Here is a 21443-nt window from a genome sequence, read left to right as displayed (position 1 = left end):
TGGACCCTTTAACAGGAGCTTCTATTGAGCTCAGGATGAAGATAACATAAAAGCTTAATGACAACAAATTATATTTTAAGTCTTAACTACTCCATTGTTAACCGTTTTAGTAGAAACAGCAAGCTAAGGTGTTTATCTGCTGGCTGTGACTTCTCCCCTGGGTGAACTTCAATTAAATCTCTTCAACCATAGGGGGAAGAATGTAAAATTTAACTCTCTCTCTTTCTCACCACATCCTAAATCTTCTCAAACTGGAAGAAGAAGTGCATTTCCAGAAAGGCTGAGTAGTCACAACAGAATATTAGGTTTGTGGGGCTGCAAAACACAAAAGGTCACAGCAGAGAGGGCTCATTAACCAAACGTGTAAAAGACCACCTTTGTCCTTCTCAGCTGGAGAAGTGATGAAGGCAAATTTCAGAAGCCAACTCTTAAACCTAATAGCTATGGAGAAAGAGTAAATTAGCTCTACCCTTCAGTGAGATGAAGCCAAAGCCCTGCTCTGCTGTCACAGCTGTGTTTGAGTACAGACACAGGCAGTTATTGCTGAGTTTCTGACCTGCTGGAGAGTCACTCCCCCACTCACTGTGTGACAAGTGGCTGACAGGCCTACACCTACAGGCTCAAGCTGGGTTTTGATGTTAATATTGAGCAGTTGTGCCAGAGAAGGGATAATGTTCTTGGTATTGCTCTTGCATCCAGAGAGGAGATAATACTCCTGCTCTTTTAATTTTTGGATGACTAAGGTACCAGCTTCAGTCTTTAACAAGAATTAGGAACAGAGATACCTCAAGTGTTGTCAGCTAAAGTGTGCTAATCTCCTCACAGTGCAGCTTAAGAGGTTTTGCAGATTGTCTGTAAGATGTAGCCTGGCACTACTGAAGGCAAGTTCCCTCATAATAAGCTAGTAAATTGTAGGAATTGCCTTCTTACCTCTTACAAAACCATGTAAGCTCAAAAAAAGTGGGCTAGAATGGTCTAAATTCTATGTTGATGTGGAAGGAAACAGCAAATTCCAGTTTCATCCCAGTTCCTACCAAAAATTAGTGGTTCCTTGTTATGATGTTCCTCCCTTAAAGGGAAGGGAGCACCCAAGATTTGTAGATGCTTGTGGTGAATGGAATGATGTAAGTCAGAGGTTCTTGCAAAAGGTTACAAAGTCTTTTTAGCAAACCACACACTTGGCATGGAAGTTGGTGTGTTAGTCCCAGACCTCCTAGTATAAGCAGTGGGTTTTGGATTAAGGATAAGATGAAAGGGAAGAGGGAAAGAGAGATGAATTAAAGGGGGAGAGAGAGAAAGAAAAGAGAGGACAAGAGATCACCAGTCCTTGCTCCAGTGTTGATCTAGCTGTGGTGTCCAGGGATGTCCAGGGTCCTGGGATACAGATGCAGAGCAGGTGCACTGGGCTTTGGGAGGATACTTATTTATAGGTAAGTTTTCTCTGCCCTGGAGAGAAGTTTCTAGCTTTCCATACAAATTAATTATTGCTGCCCATTCCTACAGACCTTTCTGGAAATGAGTCAGAGGTTTTGGGGTCTTCAGTGGTCTCGATGCCCCCTACAGTTCACACCTGCTTCTCAACCTCATTGCTGTGCTTGCACTGTGTTGGGCTTATCTCCAGGAGCCAGAACAAGAGCATTTGTGAAGAAAACTGCTGCCCTACCTCTGCAGGGCCCCTTCCCCAGCCACATTCTTTTCCTTCTCACTGAGCTCTTGTCTGCTATTACCAACAGCTCTTTGCTCCACAGCCATCTGGCTATCAGTGTTTGAGACATACACATTAGCCCTTTATCTTCTGGCTCAATTTGTATCACCCACTCCATGCATGCTCTTGGCCACTGTTTTTCAGGAAGGTTGGTGTGGAAACCCAGGACACTGGGAATATTTCTCTGTCTGCTCTGGGGTGCCCTGACCCCCAGGGGAGCACTGACTTTGACTCTCATTCATGGAGAAAGTTTCCCAGACTTCAAGATAGACTGGAATCCACAAAAGTGTGCAATAGATTATAGAGAGCAGTGTAGGTGCATCACTTGGTGAGAAATTGAGGTTTTGGGGTTTTTAGTGTGTTGTGGATGGAAGCAAGATGGAGGCACAGGGTGTTGTCCTGGGTTTCTTCTTCATGCTTCTTCTTCCTCCTTCTCCATGGGTTTGGGTGGCATTTTGTAATTGGGCAGAAAAGTCCCCATTGCAGCTCTTTGGGGTCAGTTATTGGGTGAAAAGGGAAAATAATCCAGGTGCCAGTTCTTCATTGGATAGTTCAGGCTTAAAAGACCTTGGAACAAGAGATTGTTGCCATTTTGTGCCTTCTAATGAAAAGCTGCAGAACTCACAGTAGTGAGACTGTGTTACTGATAAGAAATAATAAACATCTGAGTGTGAACATGAACTATGGTCTCAAGTGCCTTCAGTCCAGACCCAGAGAAACCGTCAGGGTGGGTAGAGGGATACGACGGGCATCTGTGGAGGGGACAGCAGATTAAGCGCTCCCAAAAGATGTTTCCTTTAGGTTTCGGTCCCCGGACGCGACACAAGAGCAGCGAGGCTGCAGCCGCAGCTCAGACCACGCGATGGTGCCAAAGCGCCCAGGTTTGGGATGCGCGTTCCCACCTGCCCGGGAGGCCGGGCCAGCCCTCTCCAAAATCGTCGGGAAAAGGTGAAGGGAGAGGAAACACACGAATCAACTGCCATTCGTACGCATCACACACATGCGGATTTCTCTGAGCAGTTTCAGTTCTTTCTCACACATTTCGTTCCTCATTAGCGCTGCAATGTCAACATAGAGAAGCTGCGTACCTTTAATTATATCAATTACCCCTAAAACCACACTCATCCCTATCTTCAATGACGTTATAATACATTAAAATGTGTTTTAAGTGGACTTAACAAAAAAATAGTGTTTAACTTGACTTTGAAACCACTAAAATTAAGTGAATTCCAGATCACCATCTTCCTCAGAGTTGTTACATCAGCATCACGGTCTCAGCAGACTGCAGTGTTGTGTTCTAGAACAATATATAAAATATATTTCTAAAAGTTGGCTGTGATCCCTGAAGGCAGAATGGCTGAGAGGGCAGTACAGGCTGAAGTACAGGTCACAGAGGAAAGGTTCTCCTTGTCTTCCCACTGACCTGCTGTAGGACCTCAGGTGAACCAGTCCCCTCCTCAATATTCTGTCCAGCCCCTGCAAATTCTGCAGGACTGGGGCTGCCTATGACAAAACAGGGACACTCTCACCTCCAGTGAGCCCACAGGGGCAGGCAAAGTCACAAAAAAGGCCATGCTGAGAACTGTTAGAAAATGCCAAAAGTCTACTGGAGCTTCATCAGAAGGTCACAATTTTGACCTCGTGACATTTGTACTGATACACAAAAAGAGCCATATAGTTTTCTTTATATGATGTGCATATAGAACCTAGCAGAAAGAACCCTAAAATGGGCTTCTTGTGCATATTTGGAAGCTTTAACTGTAGCTCAGCTCTACAGAGAGAAAGCTGGCAATCCTCTTTAAGACAGCTATTGACTGACAGAAGTAAAAGAGAAAGGCACTTCTCCTTTCAAAAAGAAAAAATATAGAAGACAAATCTGCCCTTTAGAGAGGGCAGAACTCAGATTTTGCTTATTTTTTGAGTCCTCAGGATATCAGCTGTGACATAGCCCAAGATTTGGCTCAGTAACAACAGGTTTGGTGTGGGTTTTTAGTGGTTTTTGAGAGTTGTTTTTGACTCCTTTAGAAATTTTTTGAGCTGTCTTTGATTTATTTAGCCTTGGTATCCACATTTGCAAAAACAACCGTTTCTGCTTACATAGATGGAGTGTGCAAATGGGGGTGGGAATGAGGAGATCATAAAGCCATTCAGCAGCAAGGACCAACAACTTTTCACATGAGACCTGTATAAATTGCACCCAGTATAAATCACCAAGTTGGGCTAAACTTTCTCATCTCTCACCTCTCAGGATGTCACCATCCCCCAAACAAACTGCCCAACACAGTCCCCTTGTCCCATTTCCCCACCACACCAGGACAGGGGTTGCCCAACTGACTGTACTGCTTATTCACATTCAACCAAACTCTCCAGGTCAGAAAACATAAGAGAAAAAAGAGTTTTGTCTGCTCAATTTTATTTTAGAATCTTTTGCTTAACCTCTGTGTATAAATTTCCTTTGAGACTGCAAATCCTAGTACCAAAAGGGGCATTGCTGACCCTGTGTGCTTCTGGAGTTGGTAACTCCAAGTGGCACCTGGCACTGGGATTTCATTCTTTCCAGTAGGATTCAACTGGCTCAGTCATCACAGCAGCCAGAAAAATATTTTCCAGTTAAAGCATCATTCTGGAAATGATGGTTGAGACAATTACTTTGCTAGCAACCAGCCTGGATTTAGTAGTAACACAATGAAACCCAGTGATCACACAGCAGTCCAGTTGAGACCAATGGTGGGCTCTTTGACTCAGCCTTTTCCTCATATTCCCTCCTCTACCATCATTTCACCCATAACACTGTTGGTACAGACAGGGCTGCAGGCAAAGGCAGCATCCAAGTGCCTTGTGAGCAATTCCTGCTGAAGACATTTCTGCACAGCACACTCCTAAAACAGCCAGGGAACGCTGGTATTCTGCCTACAGCTGGCACATTGATTTTGTGACTGCTGCTAGCACTATATGGCTTTATAAAAATTATTTCTGACCTAATGTGCATGTTGTCTCAATTTTTCACTTGCCCTGAGCAGAAGCTCAAAATGAAATCAGTTTAATAGAAGAAATTTACTGCATGTAGATTTTGTCACAAGTATTGCTTACAGGATTACAAAACTCACTCTCTTCAAAGCACAGCTGGGATCTAAATTAAGCCTAGAGAAAATAGCTAGAACTCTGCCAGCCTACAAAGTGATGGTATTATTCTCTTATATTGGGCTTCACTGACATACAGATATACCCAGTGGGCACTAGAAACCAGTACAGAGTTTGTGAGACTTGACTGTTTCATAATAAAATTTATTGCTTCTATTTATTATTTTCCCAAAGAAGAAACCAAGATGAGAACAGGAAAACATAAGATAGAGAATTCTTCAGAAACCATGTTTGCATTGTGATTTCAAGAACAGCAATTTGAGAAGCAGAGAAGGAATATAAGACTCTTCAAATACAGAACTCTGATTTCTCTATTTCTAGAATTACATTATAGTATTCCTAGCACCACAAGTTCAGAAAAAGAAAATGAGAATGCAAATGCTAAAGTCTCAAAAATACAATTCCTTCTGCAAACGAGAAAAAAAAATAACATGATACTCTTTTGTTGTGGTATGACTTTCAGAGTGAATGCTTTATGGAAAGCAGTGTCAAGAGATTAATAAAAAAAATTGAGATGATTGCTAACATGCACAGATATGAAACACAGAGAGAGTAACAGTTATAAGAGAAAGAACTTTTTTCAAAACAGTCTTATTCACTCTGGTACCTTCTTTTCCACATCATATTTGTAAGAAATCCTTAATTTAGATGAAGAAACTTCTTCCCTCATATGATCCTTTTCCTGTTTGGTGATTCCCACTACCTTCCCATCTAAGGTACAACCACATCCACCCAGTGTCCTCTAGCAGTTTCAGAAATTTACTGCTTTGAGTCACTCTCCTTGCTGTTTTTCTATGCACATTTTGGGTGTAGACACAATCTGAAGGGAAGGCAGGGTAAGGGGCAGGACAAAGCATACCTGCAGTTCATCTGTACTTCAGACTACAAGGTGCAGGACCCATGTTTTCCTAAACAGGCAAAACTTTGTGAAATTATGCTAAAATATACACAGTAAATGGAACACTAGACTTGCAAAGTCAAGTGCCCAAGGGACAGCAAATGCCAGAAATAAGGTAACCCACATAACCTTAATCCAGGACCCATGGGCTTACATGTTGTGCTAGCATTATCAGTTTACAATACAGAATACTATATTTTCAAAATCATCATGCCTTGCTCACTGCACAAACCAGCTGGGCTCACAGAAAAGCAATCATTCAATATCTTTGTTGTTCACTGATCCAGGCTTTCTCTGCCATGTGTTTTTCTAATCCTGTTCTGGAAGCAGAAAAGCCCATCAGGAAACAACTTATTTTGATCATATCTTTGCCACAGTATTCAGGTAATCTCACAAATCTTTTTTTTTTTTTTTGCATTTATTTCACAAAAGCTATTATGTAGTGCAGGTTTTGTGACATGCAATACAGAGTAAGAAATAATTAATTTGAAGTGCTCATAACTTGCTCGGCTGCTGAGTTTTAGAGTACCCTATGCATCTGGCATGATTTTCCCATTCAAAGTGTAGCTTCCACCTGGCAGCAGGAGGAGCAGGAGCTCCTCCTAATTTATGCAAAACAACTCACAGACAAGGGGGGGGATTGTTATTGCCACCTATGAAAAGCTGAGTTTAAGTGATTTGCCCATTGTCACATACTATCATGTGGCAGTGGCAAGGATATAACTTTACTCTCTTAAATACTGTTTGCTGTAAACACACTTTCATTTTACTACCTGCACTCATGTGCCCACTCACTCATTCTTCTAGACAACCTTTTCTTTTCCCAGTTGCTCAGGCACATTTTCAAAGTGTTTCATAGTTGGCTGGAATTTCTAAATGCACAGCAGAATAGCTCTGGCCAAATAGTTGTATGGGTAGTAATCCTTGGCATGTTCTGCACATAGATACAGTATTACCATGTGGATGTGACACAGGTGCTGTCTCCCAGCAAAGCAGACAAAACACTCCCTAGCACTGCTGGGTTTACTGTGAACTCACACACATTGCTTCCCGAGGAGTCCAGGACAAAAAAGCTCACCAGAAAAAAACTATTTTGAATCAGATAATCTCAAGCATTTATTTGCATTTATTTTACAAAAGCTATTATGTGGCGCTGGTTTTGTGATGCACGATAGGAATGAGTGAGTATTAATTTGAAGTGCTCATAACACAGTTTTAGTTCCAATGCACTGGAAGGCCTTAACCTCCTATCCTACATGGTAATTCACCCTCAAAGCCTGGTTTTGTCTGCCTTTACTTGCAGAGAGCTTCACCGAGGTCCTGGAGCCTAAAAATGTACAAAGACTCTGAGAAATACTCGCAACTTCACAGAATGGGTCAGACTGGAAGGGACCACAGTCCACCTGGGCCCACCTCCCTGCTCAAGCAGGGTCATCCCACAGCACATGGCACAGGATTGTGTCCAGATGTGTCTGGAATATCTCCAGTGAGGGAGACCCTATGCCTTCTCTGGACAACCAGTTCCAGTGCTCGGTCACTGAGCAGGAAAGAAATTCTTCCTCATGCTCAGGTGGAAGTTCCTGGCCATCAGTTCCTGTCCCATTGCCCCACAGAGCAGAGCAGAGCCTGGTCCATGCCCTGACCCTCCCTGCAGACACAGACAGGGATCAGGGCCCCTCTCTGTCAGCCCCTCGAGGCTGGACAGGCCCAGCTCCCTCAGCCTATCCTCAGTCCCTCCATCATCTTCATCACCCTCCATTGGACCCAGTCATGATCCAGCTCCATGTCTGTCCTGTCCTGAGGAGCCCGGAACTGGTGATCCTCAGGTGATCCTCACAGGGCTGAGGAGCAGGACCACCTCCCCTGACTGTGATGATCATGGCATATCACAGGAATATTAAACATACACTCACCAAAGTGCACCACCTGCCTGTTCCTATCACTGGCACTGACAGCTGAAGTGAGACGAGCATGGCTGAGCCAGTCACTGAATTTTTTACTGGGATGTTCTCAACAAAATACAAGGAACAAACCACTGAAGGTTTAATAAAGTAACATACTACACATAATTATACATATGCATTATAAAAATATACAATATATTATACAAATTAGATAGCAGCATAGACAAGGGGAAGGACGAGATCAACGTTAGGACCCAAATGGGCCTCTCACAGCCCCACAGCCAAGGATATCCTCCCCACACGGCCACCGAGAGGGTGGGGCCGGCGCCCTGCTCTCTGAATGGTGCATTGGGATGTCAATCACATATTTGCCCCGCCCCATCGATGTCAGCCTGACGAGCATGGCCAGAGCAAACTCCCTATCCCTCACGCTCTGATTGGCTGAGCCAGTTGACTCCGCCTCCTCGCTGCTCCCTCTGGGTTTACGGTGCGAGGAGGAAAATGGTGCAGGACCTCTCGCGATCTGATTGGCCAAGTGGGAACGCCACTCAAACAAAGACTCCGCCCCCAGCTGAACAGCTGACTGCTCAGCTCCGTGACAGGGACGGCGCTGCGCTGGCGATTGGTCAGCCCTGCCGAGTCCCGCCCATCCATCCTGAATACCGCTCGCCGATTGGCTGCGGTGGCTATCGGTCAGGCGGCGGGCGGGGCGCTCGGGTGTCTGTCCGCGGCCCGGCAGTGGCGGCTGATGGCGGACATGGGGCGGTGCGGCGGGGCCGGCCGGGCCCTGGGGCTGGCAGCGCTGGTGGCTACGGCCTGTGTGGCCGGTGGGTGAGCGGGGCCGGCCCGGCGCGGGGCAGCGCCGAGGGGAGGGGGCAGGGCCGCCAGGCTGCTGCAAAGGGAGATTGCGGGAAAGGAGCTGGGCCGCGGTGCTGGGGTGGGGAAGGTGAGGGGAGAGGGTGAGGGGGGCTCTCTGTGTCTGTGGGTGCCAGGCTCAGGACCCAGGGGTGCCATCGGGGGCTGTCACTGTGCTGCAGCTCCCTGTCCCCATCCACCTCCAGAGACGGTGCTCGAACCCTTTTATCCAGTCCCTTTCAATCCAAGGGCTGGTTTATATTAAAGTATAAGTTTCTATCATTTTATTGTGTAAATTCGTTCTAGAAAATTAGTTTTATAATTACATCACAAAATTATAAGATCAATTTAGATAATAGATTATGTATTTTTATAATGCATATGTATAATTATGTGTAGTGTGTTACTTTATTAAATTAACTTATACTGTGCACAAATTATATTAAAATCCAGTTCTATAAGCTGAGACAGAGGGATTCAGATCAGAGACTAGAAACAATTTTTCCCTGCCAGGGTGAGCCATTGGAATAGCTTGCCCAGGGAGGTGATGGGGTCACCATCCCCGGAGGTGTTTAAGGGGCATCTGGACCTGGCACTGGGTGACCTGGTTTAGTGGTTTAGGGGTCACAGTGGCACTGCAGGGTTGATGGTTGGACTTGATAGTCTTAGAGGTCTCTTCCAGCTCTGCTGATTCTGTGATAGACACGCATAATTTTGTTATTTTGTACGAATTTTCACATTTTGCTGAGCTGTTTCTGTGGTCACTGCAGCCTCTCTGTTGCCTGCTGTGAGTCAGGCTCATGATGGCACTTCCAGGCCCTGTAAATATTTCCCACCCAATGTTCCTTGGCCTTCCAGGTTCACAAAGGCTTTTGAGAACCTGAGGTACAGCTTTGGCAGGGTAGGAATTAGGTTTTCTATTCCATAGGCAATTGGAGGGAATCTGCTGATGTTCCCAACTTCAAATTTAGTTTTAATCGTTGTAATCTTGAGCAACAATCTTGACTTTCCCTTCTAGTTGTGAAGGGTTCATGCTCTGATTCCATCCACCAGAGCAATCCTGCGCTAGGTAAAGCCAGTTTGCCCTGAATAAGGTGACTGTGTAACAGCCCTGTGGAGAGCAGCATGTGAAATCCTATGGATTTGTAGGCATTTTGTAAATTCTTACTTAAAGAAATTGGTCTGGAAACATTTATGCCCTTCAAAATGTGGGTTGATCCACCATTAAAATTGGTAGCAGACCACCCAAGGAACACATCAATTGAAATAAATTCTTGAATCTGCTCCATAAATATCACTTGGCTTGGCCTCTTTCCTTCCTTTTCCCCCTCCCCAGCCTGCACCTCAGAACTTTGTCCTTTGGTGTGTTTATCATAACATAGCTCAGATTTACTGTCAACATGTGTGTGCATGATCATGAGCCAGGATTTGGAACAGCATCTTCAAGGTCACATTAATTAAATTAATATTAGGGAGGTTTTTAGCTGCACAACACATCAGTTTACTATTGCATTGTTTTTGTAAATAGCCTTTAGATTTGTTGATGCCCTGGAAAACTGTTGTATATCACTGCTTGGATTGGTAACCAATTTTCAATGATCATATGAGTAAATACTTCTGGTTTTTTAGACAGTTACCTTATTCATGTAATTTTGAGGTATGCAGTCAGATTCATTGTATAATTAGAACTTGAGCATACAGGCATGCAAACAGTTATTACTCTGTTACTTGATTTTCTTATATCAAATCAGTTTTCTGGTGGCAACCTACTCAGATTGCTCACTGGGGGCCATATGCCCGAAATTTTGAATTGTGCATCTTTCAAACAAGTTTCAAAATTTATTTACATAAATGTTGGTGTACACAGTATTGCAGCTGTGCCTAAGTGACTTTAAGATAGGAAGCCAGGTTGAAACAAGCCCTTCTCTTATTTCTGTGGAGTCCTTTCTGACTTTATTGTGCAGTAAATTGCTGTCATCATAAAACATTTTAGAAATATGCTTTTAGTCAGCTTTGTTGTTCCAGGTAATGGGGAAGAGAGTGAAGGGGGATCCCAGAGCAGTGAAAACCCAATGTGGCAGATTGTGGCTCCACACAATCAGCTCAGGTCCAGCTGCATCCAAGGCAGACAAACATCTCCTGGTGTCATGAGGTGGAGGAGGCAGAGCAGGGACACCAGAGCTATTCTGCAGGAGCCAGGTTGTCCTGGCACTGCCTGGTTTAAGCCAGCCCTGACAAATTCCACTGGACTCTGGGCTCAGTGGCTCTGGCTGCTGCCTGCATGAACAGAGGGGTTGTGCCAAGCAGTCCTGGAAGTAGACAGAGCTGTGTTGGTGCTTTGTGAGCTTAACAGGGTTTTGGGGTCTTCCTGGCTCCATGGAGAGTTCACTTTACCAGGTCTGAACTGTGAGACTGCTTGTAGCTGTGCTGTTGTTGGAATAATTGTCCTGCTTTTGTTAATATGGGTCTCTTCATTCTTAGTCTCATTCCTGGCTTTCCATAAACTGATAGGCCTGGGAGGGAGGAAGAAGCAATGAAAGCTCAAATATATTTTTCCCCCGTTCCTGCAGGAGCTCTGACAGCTCTTTGTGTCTGTTTTCAGGTGTGTGTGGGGGTGAGTTCAGCATCCTACGGTCCCCTCAGTCGGTCGCATTCCGGGATGGGCGTTGGCCGATCCCGGGCGAGCGGATCCCGGACGTTGCTGCCCTCACCATGGGCTTTTCTGTTGAAGAAGTACGTTCCAGGTCTTGATTGTGAAACGCCTCTAGGCTACAGACCTGCTCACTCAAGATGCAAATCTTCCTGTCATGTGCTGGAATATATAAAATACTGCCCTGTTTGTCTTGAGGAATGCATGACTTGACAGAGGTGGTTCCAGGACAGAGCTGTGTGGGTCATGTGAGCAGCCAGAAGCTGTGCTAGCTGGCTAATTTGAGTCACCAGCTGTAAAAGGAAGCCTGCAGAGGCTGCTCCTCAGTTCCTCTGAAACCTAGCTGTGTGCTGTATCCCCCCCATCCATGGTCACAAACTGAGAACCCGTGGGACCACTGTCACTTCTTGCACACAAGCTCTCTGTAGGGCTCTGCTCCTGAAGACTGAGAATGGCTTGGCAAGGCAGGCATTTTGTCAGGTCAGCAAGCTGTCTGCTGAGCTGAGGTAGAACAAGTATGTTGGTTGCTTAGGAAATAATCCAAAACCTTGGAAACATGATTTGTGGTAGTGTTTCTCCACATTAAGTATTCAAATATAACTTTAGCAGTGTTTATAGTGGGGCACATGAACAGGAGCACTTGGATTGATTCCATCTTGCCTACTGAGTATTTTGCTGGTGTTCAGCAGGGATGAGTGGCTGTTGAAGCAGTAGATGAAAGTGTAATAGACAGATATCTTTGGCAGTGTCTGTGTGCAGCCAGATACTGAAATCTGCAGCCTGAGGCATTCTCACAGCGCTGGTGAGGGCAGCCAGTTCTCATTTCTTCCATACATCAGCTAGGGAAGAGGTCTGATAAGGCTGGTTTCAGTGCAAGGCTGCTTAGCCTGTGTTTTGGAATTTGAAAATACCTTCCTGTCAATTAATTCTGCTATTTTTGTCATCAAACTAGTAACAAACTTGTATGAGTAGTATGACTCAGGAGTAAATGTTGATTATTTTATCAGGAAAAAACAATTTATTGAATGGTATTGTGTGTGTTGCATATAAAGTCACCCAGAAAAACAGTGGAGTTTGGCCTGTTCTGTCCATTTGGCATCCTGGTCATCCAGGGGTATGTCATGGGTATGATGGAAGAACGTGTTCCAGTACTCACTCAGTGCTTTTGCCACAGCTTGGGATTCAGTTGTTGCAATGGGTCTGTAGCATCCTTTAGAAATAGTTCTGTTGCTATGAATTCAAATCCTAGAAGCAGGCAGGGAAGGAGGTGTTTGATTATTCAGTTCAGCCCTGCAACTGAGAGTTCCTCAAAGCTGTCCCTAAGGCAGAGGTCACTGTGTGTGCAGCTTCCAGCCCTGCTGAGGGGAGTACTGCAAAGCCCAGGCACTTCTGCAGCTCACATCAAAGCTGTGTCCAGGAACATAAACTGGCAGTGCAGCAAGGCCACTGGAGAGGATTTGGAATTCTTAGTACATTACAGTGGGAATTCTCAGAGAGAGTCATTCAATATTCTTCTCTTGTTAAAAGAAAACAAAACCAAACCCCATTTTTGTCCCTGGTGATGCTTCAAAGGGTTTTTCCTTTGTTTTTGTGAGGTGATACAAATCATAATGTTAATGACATTTAATTCTAAAATGCAATTAACTTGGCTTTCAAAAAAAAAAAAGGGGGAGTTATGTCATTTACACAGATGGGGAAATCTGTTTGCCTTTATTCCAGACAGATGAATTTGTATTTTGTGCCTGAATAAACCAGTCAGTAGCCTCCACTGTGCTCTTACTGATTTGTAATTGTAGTAAGCTACTAAGAAATCTTTTTATATTTCTGTGCAAGTTTGTACATTTAAGTTTAGTTGCCTGTTGTGATTGACATGTCCCTTTCTTCCCCTTCCTTTCCACCCTGTTTCTTTCTTGTACTGAAAATATAAAGATGTTAGTGGATTTTTTAAGTTCAGCCTTCACTTACTAAATACAGACTGAAGTATTTATAATTTAATTATGGGAAATAACTCCTCATGTATCCATTATATATAAAATGTTTTCTTAGTGTAGACTTTGCTATGAAGTTACTGGCAGCTTTTAAACTAACAGTTCCTTCATGGTTGACTGGAGGCATTTCTCAAAATGAAAGCAATGTAGTATTAACCTACTTCCCCATGAAATTTCCAATAGGCTGTCCTGCACAGAGGCATTAACAGGATAATAAGTTGTTTTGCTTTAATACTGGGAAGAACTCTTTCCTTTGCCTGTGAAATTTAACTTTTTTTGTTATTTTGTGCTAGGACCTCCCCTGGCCTGGGCTGGGCGTGGGTGATCTGTTTCACCGGCCCCAGGCCACCGTGCTGGTGACAGTGAAGGGTGTGGACAAGTTGCCTGTGAAAGGGTTTTCTTACCCCATTGAGAATGTGAGTATCCACTTTTGGAACTGTCACCTGATTCCTGGGACTCCTGTGCTCTAATGACAAGTACATGATTCTCTGCTGTAGGCCCTGATGTTCACTTATTTCCTGCTTCACTGGAAGTTTGCATATCCCCATAACTGATGGATCAATAACCTAGTCAGGATTCTATACAAGGTACAAGGCCCTTGAGACCACCCAGGGCTTCCTGTGTTGAGTTCAGTTCAACATGTTCTGCTTGAAGACAGCTGATTTTAATGTTTGTACCAATCCACTTCTTCCCACAGTAACTTAAGATTTTAAAATCAGAATTGTTAAGCTTCCTGCTTCAGCTGAGTGTGTGATAACATTTTATATGGAGTTGATTCTTTTGATGTACTGTATTGCCCTATAAGTGGTCTTTTGAGTTTTCCTCAAGTACTTGACTGTGAAATACAGCACTTAGAAACACCATTCCATTCTACTGAGAAGAAACCAACACACATTACATCACTGTCTATCTTTGCTAAGGCTTCTCAGGCTTCTTACAGCAACAGAGAATCCTTTAGGTTGGAAGGGAACTATGGAGATGCTCATCCAACACCCTGATCAAGCAGGATCAGCCAGAGCAGGCTGACAGCACTGTGTTCAGTCAGGAGATCAGCATCTCCACAAATGGAGACTCCATGACCTCTGGGCCATCTCTGCCAGTATTTTACCACCCTTGGAGTAAAAAACTTTGTTTTTGTGTTAAAATTTCCTGGGTTTAAATCTATGCTGTTGCCTCTTCTGTCATAGGATACTTTAGTAGTGAATGGAAGTGTGCCATTCTGTGTCTTTTTTTAATTAAACCCACAAATAAGTGTATAAAAAAATTAACAGTTCTATTTGCTTGCCAGTGATGGCACTATACTGTGTTAGCATTTCTTCTATTTTTAGTAGGGTTTTTTATATGTATCTTTTTTTTGTTTCAGCAGTTGGTCTTTCTGCTGGTATATTTTCACCCATCAGCTTTTTTTGTGGTTCATAACTTTCCATTTGCTGTGAGATTGTTTCCCTTTTGCATTGCTTCTATATTTGTTGGTCTTGTTTTACTGATAAACAAGGCTATACTCTAAGCCTAAATAACCCTCTTAATTCACAGTCATGGTCCCTTGGAGTTCTTCAGAGTGTATTGTGTCTGCCACTTAAATAAAATGTCTGTTCATAGATACACAGGTGATGTTTTGTTTTGCACAAAGGTTCTTATTACTTATTATCACTTTGGAAATGTGCATCCCTTTACTCTTCTTTCTTTGTTAAGCTCAGTAGCCCCTGTTTAACCCAAAAGTCTGACTTTGTCTTCCAGGCAGTTCCTTTCAGTCTGGACAGTGTTGCAAATGCCATCCATACTCTGTTTTCTGAGGAGACACCCGTGGTGCTGCAGCTGGCCCCCAGTGAGGAGGTGAGCATTGCTTCACTGCTGGTTCCATGTGTCCCAAATTGGGAATCCTCTTTCACTTGTGGAGGAGCTGAGCAGGGGGCTGTGCTGGCAGTAACCAGGGCTGTTCCTGCAGAGGGTGTACATGGTGGGCAAGGCCAACGCCGTGTTCGAGGATCTCTCCGTCACCCTGCGCCAGCTGCGCAACCGCCTCTTCCAGGACAGCTCCATCCTCAGCTCCCTCCCTCTCAACTCCCTCAGCAGGAACAACGAGGTAAAGCACATTCATCACTGGCAACTTCTGTGGGACTTTTTTTTTCTAATATTCTTAGTTACCGTGTGCTTTTCTCCTTTCTTGCTTTTTCTTCCCTCTTTCTTTGCCTAAGAGCCCACTCCTAATTTTTTCTAACTGAATTATCTAAGTTCAAACATTTTTTTTCTAAGTAACTTTATTGAAAGAGTTATTTCCTTCTAGCATGTTCTGATGTTGTAGCAGACAACTGTTATAAAATACTTGCAACAAAACAAGACTTCCCTAACTTGGGTTTCATCAAAGGAAAGACTTGTCTCTGCCTCTTCCCCCAGGTTGACTTGCTTTTTCTGTCAGAACTTCAAGTCCTACATGATATTGCAAGCCTGGTAAGGTGTTTTGAAACATTTTCACCTGTCTTGTGTCACAAACTTCAGAAATGTTTAAAGTAGAGAAGCCATAGCCAGGATACGTGGCAACCAGTGATACATAATTCTGTTGTGTTATCAGCTGGTTCCATCAGTTTAAATAATGAATTCTATTTGTATCAGCCTCATCACTGCAATTGTGAATGGGAACCTTAATCATCTGTAGTTTTCTTTTGTGTTGTGCTTGGTCAGAACAGGGGCAATTTTGAAATACTCAATGAAGAATTTGCTGGGGCTTTCTTTGGTGTCTAACTTGAGAAGTATAATGGTAGTTAAGAACACGTTCTTTGCCCTGTCCACCATTTTACTTCAAAATATCACTTTGTCTGAAAAGACTGGACTGACTTTTGTGCCATGAATAGTGATGGTGGTAAAAATGCTCCAATGGAGGGGTGAGCTTTTAATTCTGAGGATCTTTTTACTGAGAAGCTGCTGTCTTGTTGCTGTGATTTAGGGTTTGTTTTAGTGGGTCAGTGGTGTGTGGGTCTTTTTGTTTCATTTTGGTTTGGTTTTTTTCCTGTGTGTCCTTTAAGCTGCATCTCTTAGCTACTGAAGCGAAAGAAAGAATTGTGGAAAAACTCATATTATAAAAAATGTATAATAAAAGTGTATAAAAACTCAATATATAAAAAATTCATATTAGGTAAAGGGCTAGTGGAGAGAAATTGTGCTTTTGAGAAAATGAGGTAGAACAACTTGGTTTTGTTTTGCAAGCTAGAAATGCTGCAGTTTAAGTAGTTGGGAAGGTGGGATTAAATTGCTTGTTTTCAGAGGCTGTTGTCTTGTGCAGGCAAATATCAGTGCTGCATCTTCTCACCTGCAGAAATGCAAGAATGTCACTACTGTCCTTTGAGATAATTTGGATTGTATTAGTTGGATTTTCTGAATATTGGAAGATACTTCTCAGATAAACTACTTTTGTATGTGGACAACACAAGGTGGAAGTTGCATTCTACTGAGCTTTGCAAGGGCCAGCTTCAAACAAGGAAATGATAGTATCCAAGTCTTGTAGTTGTGTGGTTCTGTTTTCTCTGAGTTTTATTTTCATGGCAATTACAGAACAAAGATTCTGGTGTCAATAAGTATTCTATTTCTTTTTAGTACAGCTCTCTATTAGGTGGATGTAACTTCATGTTAGGAACAGATGCTACATAAAGATCATCTGCTTTCTTCTGTAGAATTAAAAAAAAAACCCAACAATTATGGACATCTTCTAGTTGGCAAGAATTCCATTTCCTGATTATGGAATATGACTGTAAAAGATGAGACAGGATTAGTCCAAGTAAATTGACATTGTGCAATGTGTTTTTAAAGTAATCTGTGTGTGAATTAATTTCTTTCTGCCCTCAATGTTGTGCCCAAGCTGTCTCGACACAAGCACTTAGCCAAAGATCACTCTCCAGACCTTTATTCCCTGGAGCTGTCTGGTTTGGAAGAGATTGGGAAACGATATGGGGAAGACTCTCAGCAGTTCAAGGATGCTTCTCAAATTCTTGTAGACTCTTTGCAAAAGGTATATTGTCTGCCTAATGAACAAAACTCATGGTAATACTAAGAAAATAATTTTTATTTTAACTACAATGAAGTAACTTCATTAGTGCTGGCTTGCCTAATGCTTGTTTTTGTTTGGTTTTAAAATGTTGTTGTTTTTTTGTTGTATTTTTTTGTTGTATTTTAAAATGTTTAAAATGCTGTTGTTTAGTTATAAAATGGAATGTTTCAATTTGCCTCTCTGGAAAGTGTTGGTGTGATTCTACAATGTGTTTAGATATTTTGAATTAAGGAGTAGGGGTATTGAAACCTTGTATCAACAGGACTTGATACGTTTGTTTTTCTTAAACAAACACCTTGCATTTGAAAGCATCAGAATGTCTCACAAAAAGAGGCTCTTGGAAATCTGGAAATATCTTTATCCCAAAATGCAGTGGTTAGTTTACCCTTGCCCACAAAGATATGTAAATGTAAATTTCTAAAACTGTAAAATAACTGCTGTTTATCCATCAGTGTGCTCAAGAAAGTAATTCTTCATTACATAATCATTAGTTAAATTTTTATTAAGATCAGTCACTTTTGAGAGCTTCCAGAGTGTGATGAAAAAATTCAAATCCATCAATTTGTTAAGCCAAGTACTTGTTTTCTCTAAGCATTGCTCTTTGGCCTCTTTGACCTTAAGGAAATATATTTAAATATTAGACATATTAGCATTTGATTAAAATATTCAGGTTCATAGTTTCCCAGTGGGAGTTTGAGAACCTGAATATTTTGCTGGAACTGACAGGCACGCAGTTAGGAATGATGTGGGGATAGGCCTTTTGTAAAAGGAATAGCAGATTAAGTTTCAGCCCAGAAAGCAGGCATAAGCCACAGTCTGCTGAACAGTGACTGGGGGTTTGAAAAGGCCTGGTAAACCAGGGGAAGGCTGACACTTGGTGAAATAGTATAAAAAAATAGTATAAACTTTTATAGCTTTCCATAATTATTCCTGAAGCTGACATTTTTATTTTACTACATCTTGCTAACAAAACTCTGCTTAATTCCTGGCTACAGTGTAGGCTTTCAATTAAACCACCTTTTCTTTTCCAGTTTGCAGATGAGATGTTTAATCTCTATGGTGGGAATGCAGTTGTAGAAGTGGTGGCTGTGAAGGAATTTAACTCTCCCCTCTCAAGGAAGACTCGCTCAATTCTCCAGGCTTCACAGGTAGTAGAGCCACGTTTTTCTACATCTCATTTATTAGAAGTGATCCAAAGTGTATCAGTTCACCTGAGTGTAACCTTTTTTTTAAGGACTAAAGTACTGACTGACTTAGATGTGGGTACAGCTTATTTATTTGTCATTCAGTAACTTCACTTGAGGAGGCCTCTGGAGGTCATCCAGTCCAACCTGCTGCTCAAAGCAGGGCTAATTTAGGAGCTAGATCAAGTTGCTCAGGTTCTTGTCCAGCCAAGTTCTTGGAAAGTCCATCCCTGGAAGTCCCACAGCCTCTCTTGCATTAACCACTTTCATGGTGAAAATTCTTTCCCTTATGCCTTGTTAGAATTTGCCTTTCTGTGTTGTCTTCCCAGTGCAGGCAAGTCCTGCCTCCCAGCTAAACATCTTTTTCTTGGTCCTGTGTCATTCCAGAGGCACTGCTGGCTCCTATTCCCCTTGTCCTCCAGGAGCTCCAGCCCTCTCTGCAGCTGCCCAGCTGCTCAGAGCCCTGTGCTGTCACCTGGGTTGTTCTGTGCTGTCACCTGGGTTGTTCTGCCCCAGGTTCAGGACTTTGGATTTCATTTTCCTGTCACTTTCTTCTTTTGGGTTCCACTAATGCCACTCACATCATCACTTTTTTGCATTCTGTGCCCTTGCATCAGATTTGTCTAGAGATAGACAAAAGTGCATCTCTCTCTTATTTAGCTTGTCAGACTTTGGGTGGAGTCAAGATGTTTGGTGTGCAAGCTCACTTTAAATTAATAAATATTTTCTTTATTGCAGAGTAAAAATGACAATCCATATAACCTTGCCTATCCGTATAACTACGACTACTCTGTAATCTTCAACATTGTTCTGTGGATGATGATAGGTCTTGCTTTAGCTGTGATAGTTATCTCCTACAACCTGTGGAACATGGATCCTGGCTATGACAGCATTATTTATAGGATGACAAATCAGAAGATAAGAATGGATTGAACTGCACCGTATTTCAGCGCAGGAAGATGATGAAGAGCAAGGTCTCCTTTAGCCTGTGTGGAAAAAAAAATGTTCTGATATGGTTAATTGTGGGAGTATTTTAAAGGTGTATTTATTTCTAAGTATTTTTCCCCCTTTCAAGACTATTTTAAATGTTAGTAGTAGCACCAGATGGGAATTAGGAATTGAAATCTGCTTGTTAAAAAAAACCAAAACAACACTCCCTGGAGTAATAGTTATTAAAGTGACATCATTCCATTTTTTTTATCTTGTAACATGAGTTTTTGAAATGGCCTGTACTGCCTCTGCCTGTGCAAACCAGATAAACTGAAATTATGATAGCAACATATTGTTTGAAACTTTGCACTGGAAGATCAAAAATTATACCTAAATTGTTGTGTTGTATATTATGAACCAGCTGTAAATGTTTGATGTAAATATTTATAATGGTTATATGTAACTTCAGAGAGGATAGTAAATATTCTTCAGTAAAATACTAAATATAGAAGTACTTCTATCAGCCTAGGACTCTAGTAGCATAAATGGCATTTTGATCTCATGTTGATGGCTCAGAAGTGAGCTGTACACAGAAAGATCCTTTCCCCAGGACTTCAGTGGCTGGGAAGTGAATAACACTGGTGTGACTGCTCTGTGCAGTGCAGTCTGGAAATCCTGAGGCAGCACCAGTCTGGTCATGGTCTAATGTCACAGTTGAGAGTTCCTGTTATGATGCTTCATGTTTCTTCCATTTGTGTTGATGTTATTATTAAAAAAATCAGTTCTTTTTGATGATGAGTGGACCAACACTTGATTTAAGTATACCTGGATTATAGTCCTGCTTCAACCATTCAATAAAACAAAGAACAGTTGTTCTGGAATGCATTTATTCCTTGTGGTTTTGTAGATGTGGATACTTCTGTTTAGGGTTTGTTCAGCTGACCAGGGCAGGTGTGGCAGCATTTGATGTGTGAAGGTGGCCCTAAGGCTGCAGCAAAAGAAAAATAGTCTTGTGTGAATTTTCCTAAGCCAAGATAGTGAGTGTAATTAAAACAAGTGGTCGATCTCTGGCTTGGGTCTTTTTTAGAACTACATCCTTCTTAGAAACTCATTTGCTCTTATGGTAAAAGGAGATCTTCCAGACTTACAGCAGCATGAATGGAAACTACATTTTTTATCATCTTGCCCTCTAATGTGCTGAGCTTTCCCTGCTGTTAGGAGATAATTGTTCTACTTCTAGAAAAGAGGTTCTCACTGAATCAGTCTCATTTGCTGGGAATGTCTGAATTGGGGGTGTTGAAATTTTTCATGTCTTGGAGATCCTGGCAGGGATTCAGGTTGAAATGAGCAGATTGCAGGTTTACCTTAGTCCAAGAAATCCAGTTCAGTATATGTTGCAATCACTTGAAATTACTTTTAATGGCATTTAAAGTTAATCTGGATGATTGATACCAGTAGATGGAAAGGAAGTGTTGCAGTGGCAGTTCCTCTGTCAGGAATGTAATTACTGAACGTGCTCTAATACACCATGACAGAGTAGGCAAGGGCAGGCTCTCAGCCAGGTCTGAGAAGTGGGACACAGTGATTATGTCAATGATTATGAGTAGATTTATTGCTAATACAGTATCTAAATATTCCCAGTGCAGTATCTAAATAACAATTCTGCCATCTCTAACAATGGATTCAGAGGTTTGATCAGATTAGCAGTCCACTTCAGATACTGGTACAGAGTTTTACAGGAGCTGGTTGTTTAAGGGACTGTGTAATTAATGGGAAGTATTTAACAGTTGTATTTTAGTCAGTGTGAAGTTGGCAGTGTAGATTTTGTTTAAATGCAGGACCTGCCATTGAGATGGTCTCTGCATGTCAGCTCTCTCCCAGCTGCTGCTGTAGGCTCTAATTTTACTTTTTAAAGCTGGTCTTAGACTGCTTTGAAGGGTGAATTGCAATTCCCAGTTCTCCTGTTAGTACCACATTTGTTCCTTCTCATGGCTGTAGGCCTCCAGCTGGTACTAAAGGTGCTTTTGAGCACTGTCATGTGTGCTGTGTCTTAAATACCAAATGCTTTGTGCAGCACTGGCTGCATTTTGAACCACTCCAGAGCCCCTGTACTTCAGTTTGAGTTAGGAAAGCCAGACACACTTTATTA

General features: G+C 42.4%; 1 protein-coding gene across 1 annotated transcript; it reads left to right on the top strand.

Annotated features, from left to right (window-relative positions):
- Positions 1-8353: 8353 nt before the first annotated feature.
- Positions 8354-20175, top strand: ATP6AP2 (ATPase H+ transporting accessory protein 2). The gene is made up of 9 exons (XM_036382976.2): positions 8354-8475; positions 11106-11236; positions 13435-13557; positions 14879-14974; positions 15087-15224; positions 15536-15589; positions 16992-17141; positions 18212-18328; positions 19103-20175. Exons 1-9 carry the CDS (start codon positions 8397-8399, stop codon positions 19295-19297), a joined length of 1083 nt encoding a protein of 360 aa, XP_036238869.1. The 5' UTR covers positions 8354-8396; the 3' UTR covers positions 19298-20175.
- Positions 20176-21443: the final 1268 nt, after the last annotated feature.

This window comes from Molothrus ater, chromosome 2, assembly GCF_012460135.2.
Source record: "Molothrus ater isolate BHLD 08-10-18 breed brown headed cowbird chromosome 2, BPBGC_Mater_1.1, whole genome shotgun sequence".
Classification (NCBI taxonomy): Eukaryota; Metazoa; Chordata; class Aves; order Passeriformes; family Icteridae; genus Molothrus; species Molothrus ater.
Note: the sequence above shows the minus strand (reverse complement) of the source record. Positions and strands in the feature narration are given on the sequence as shown.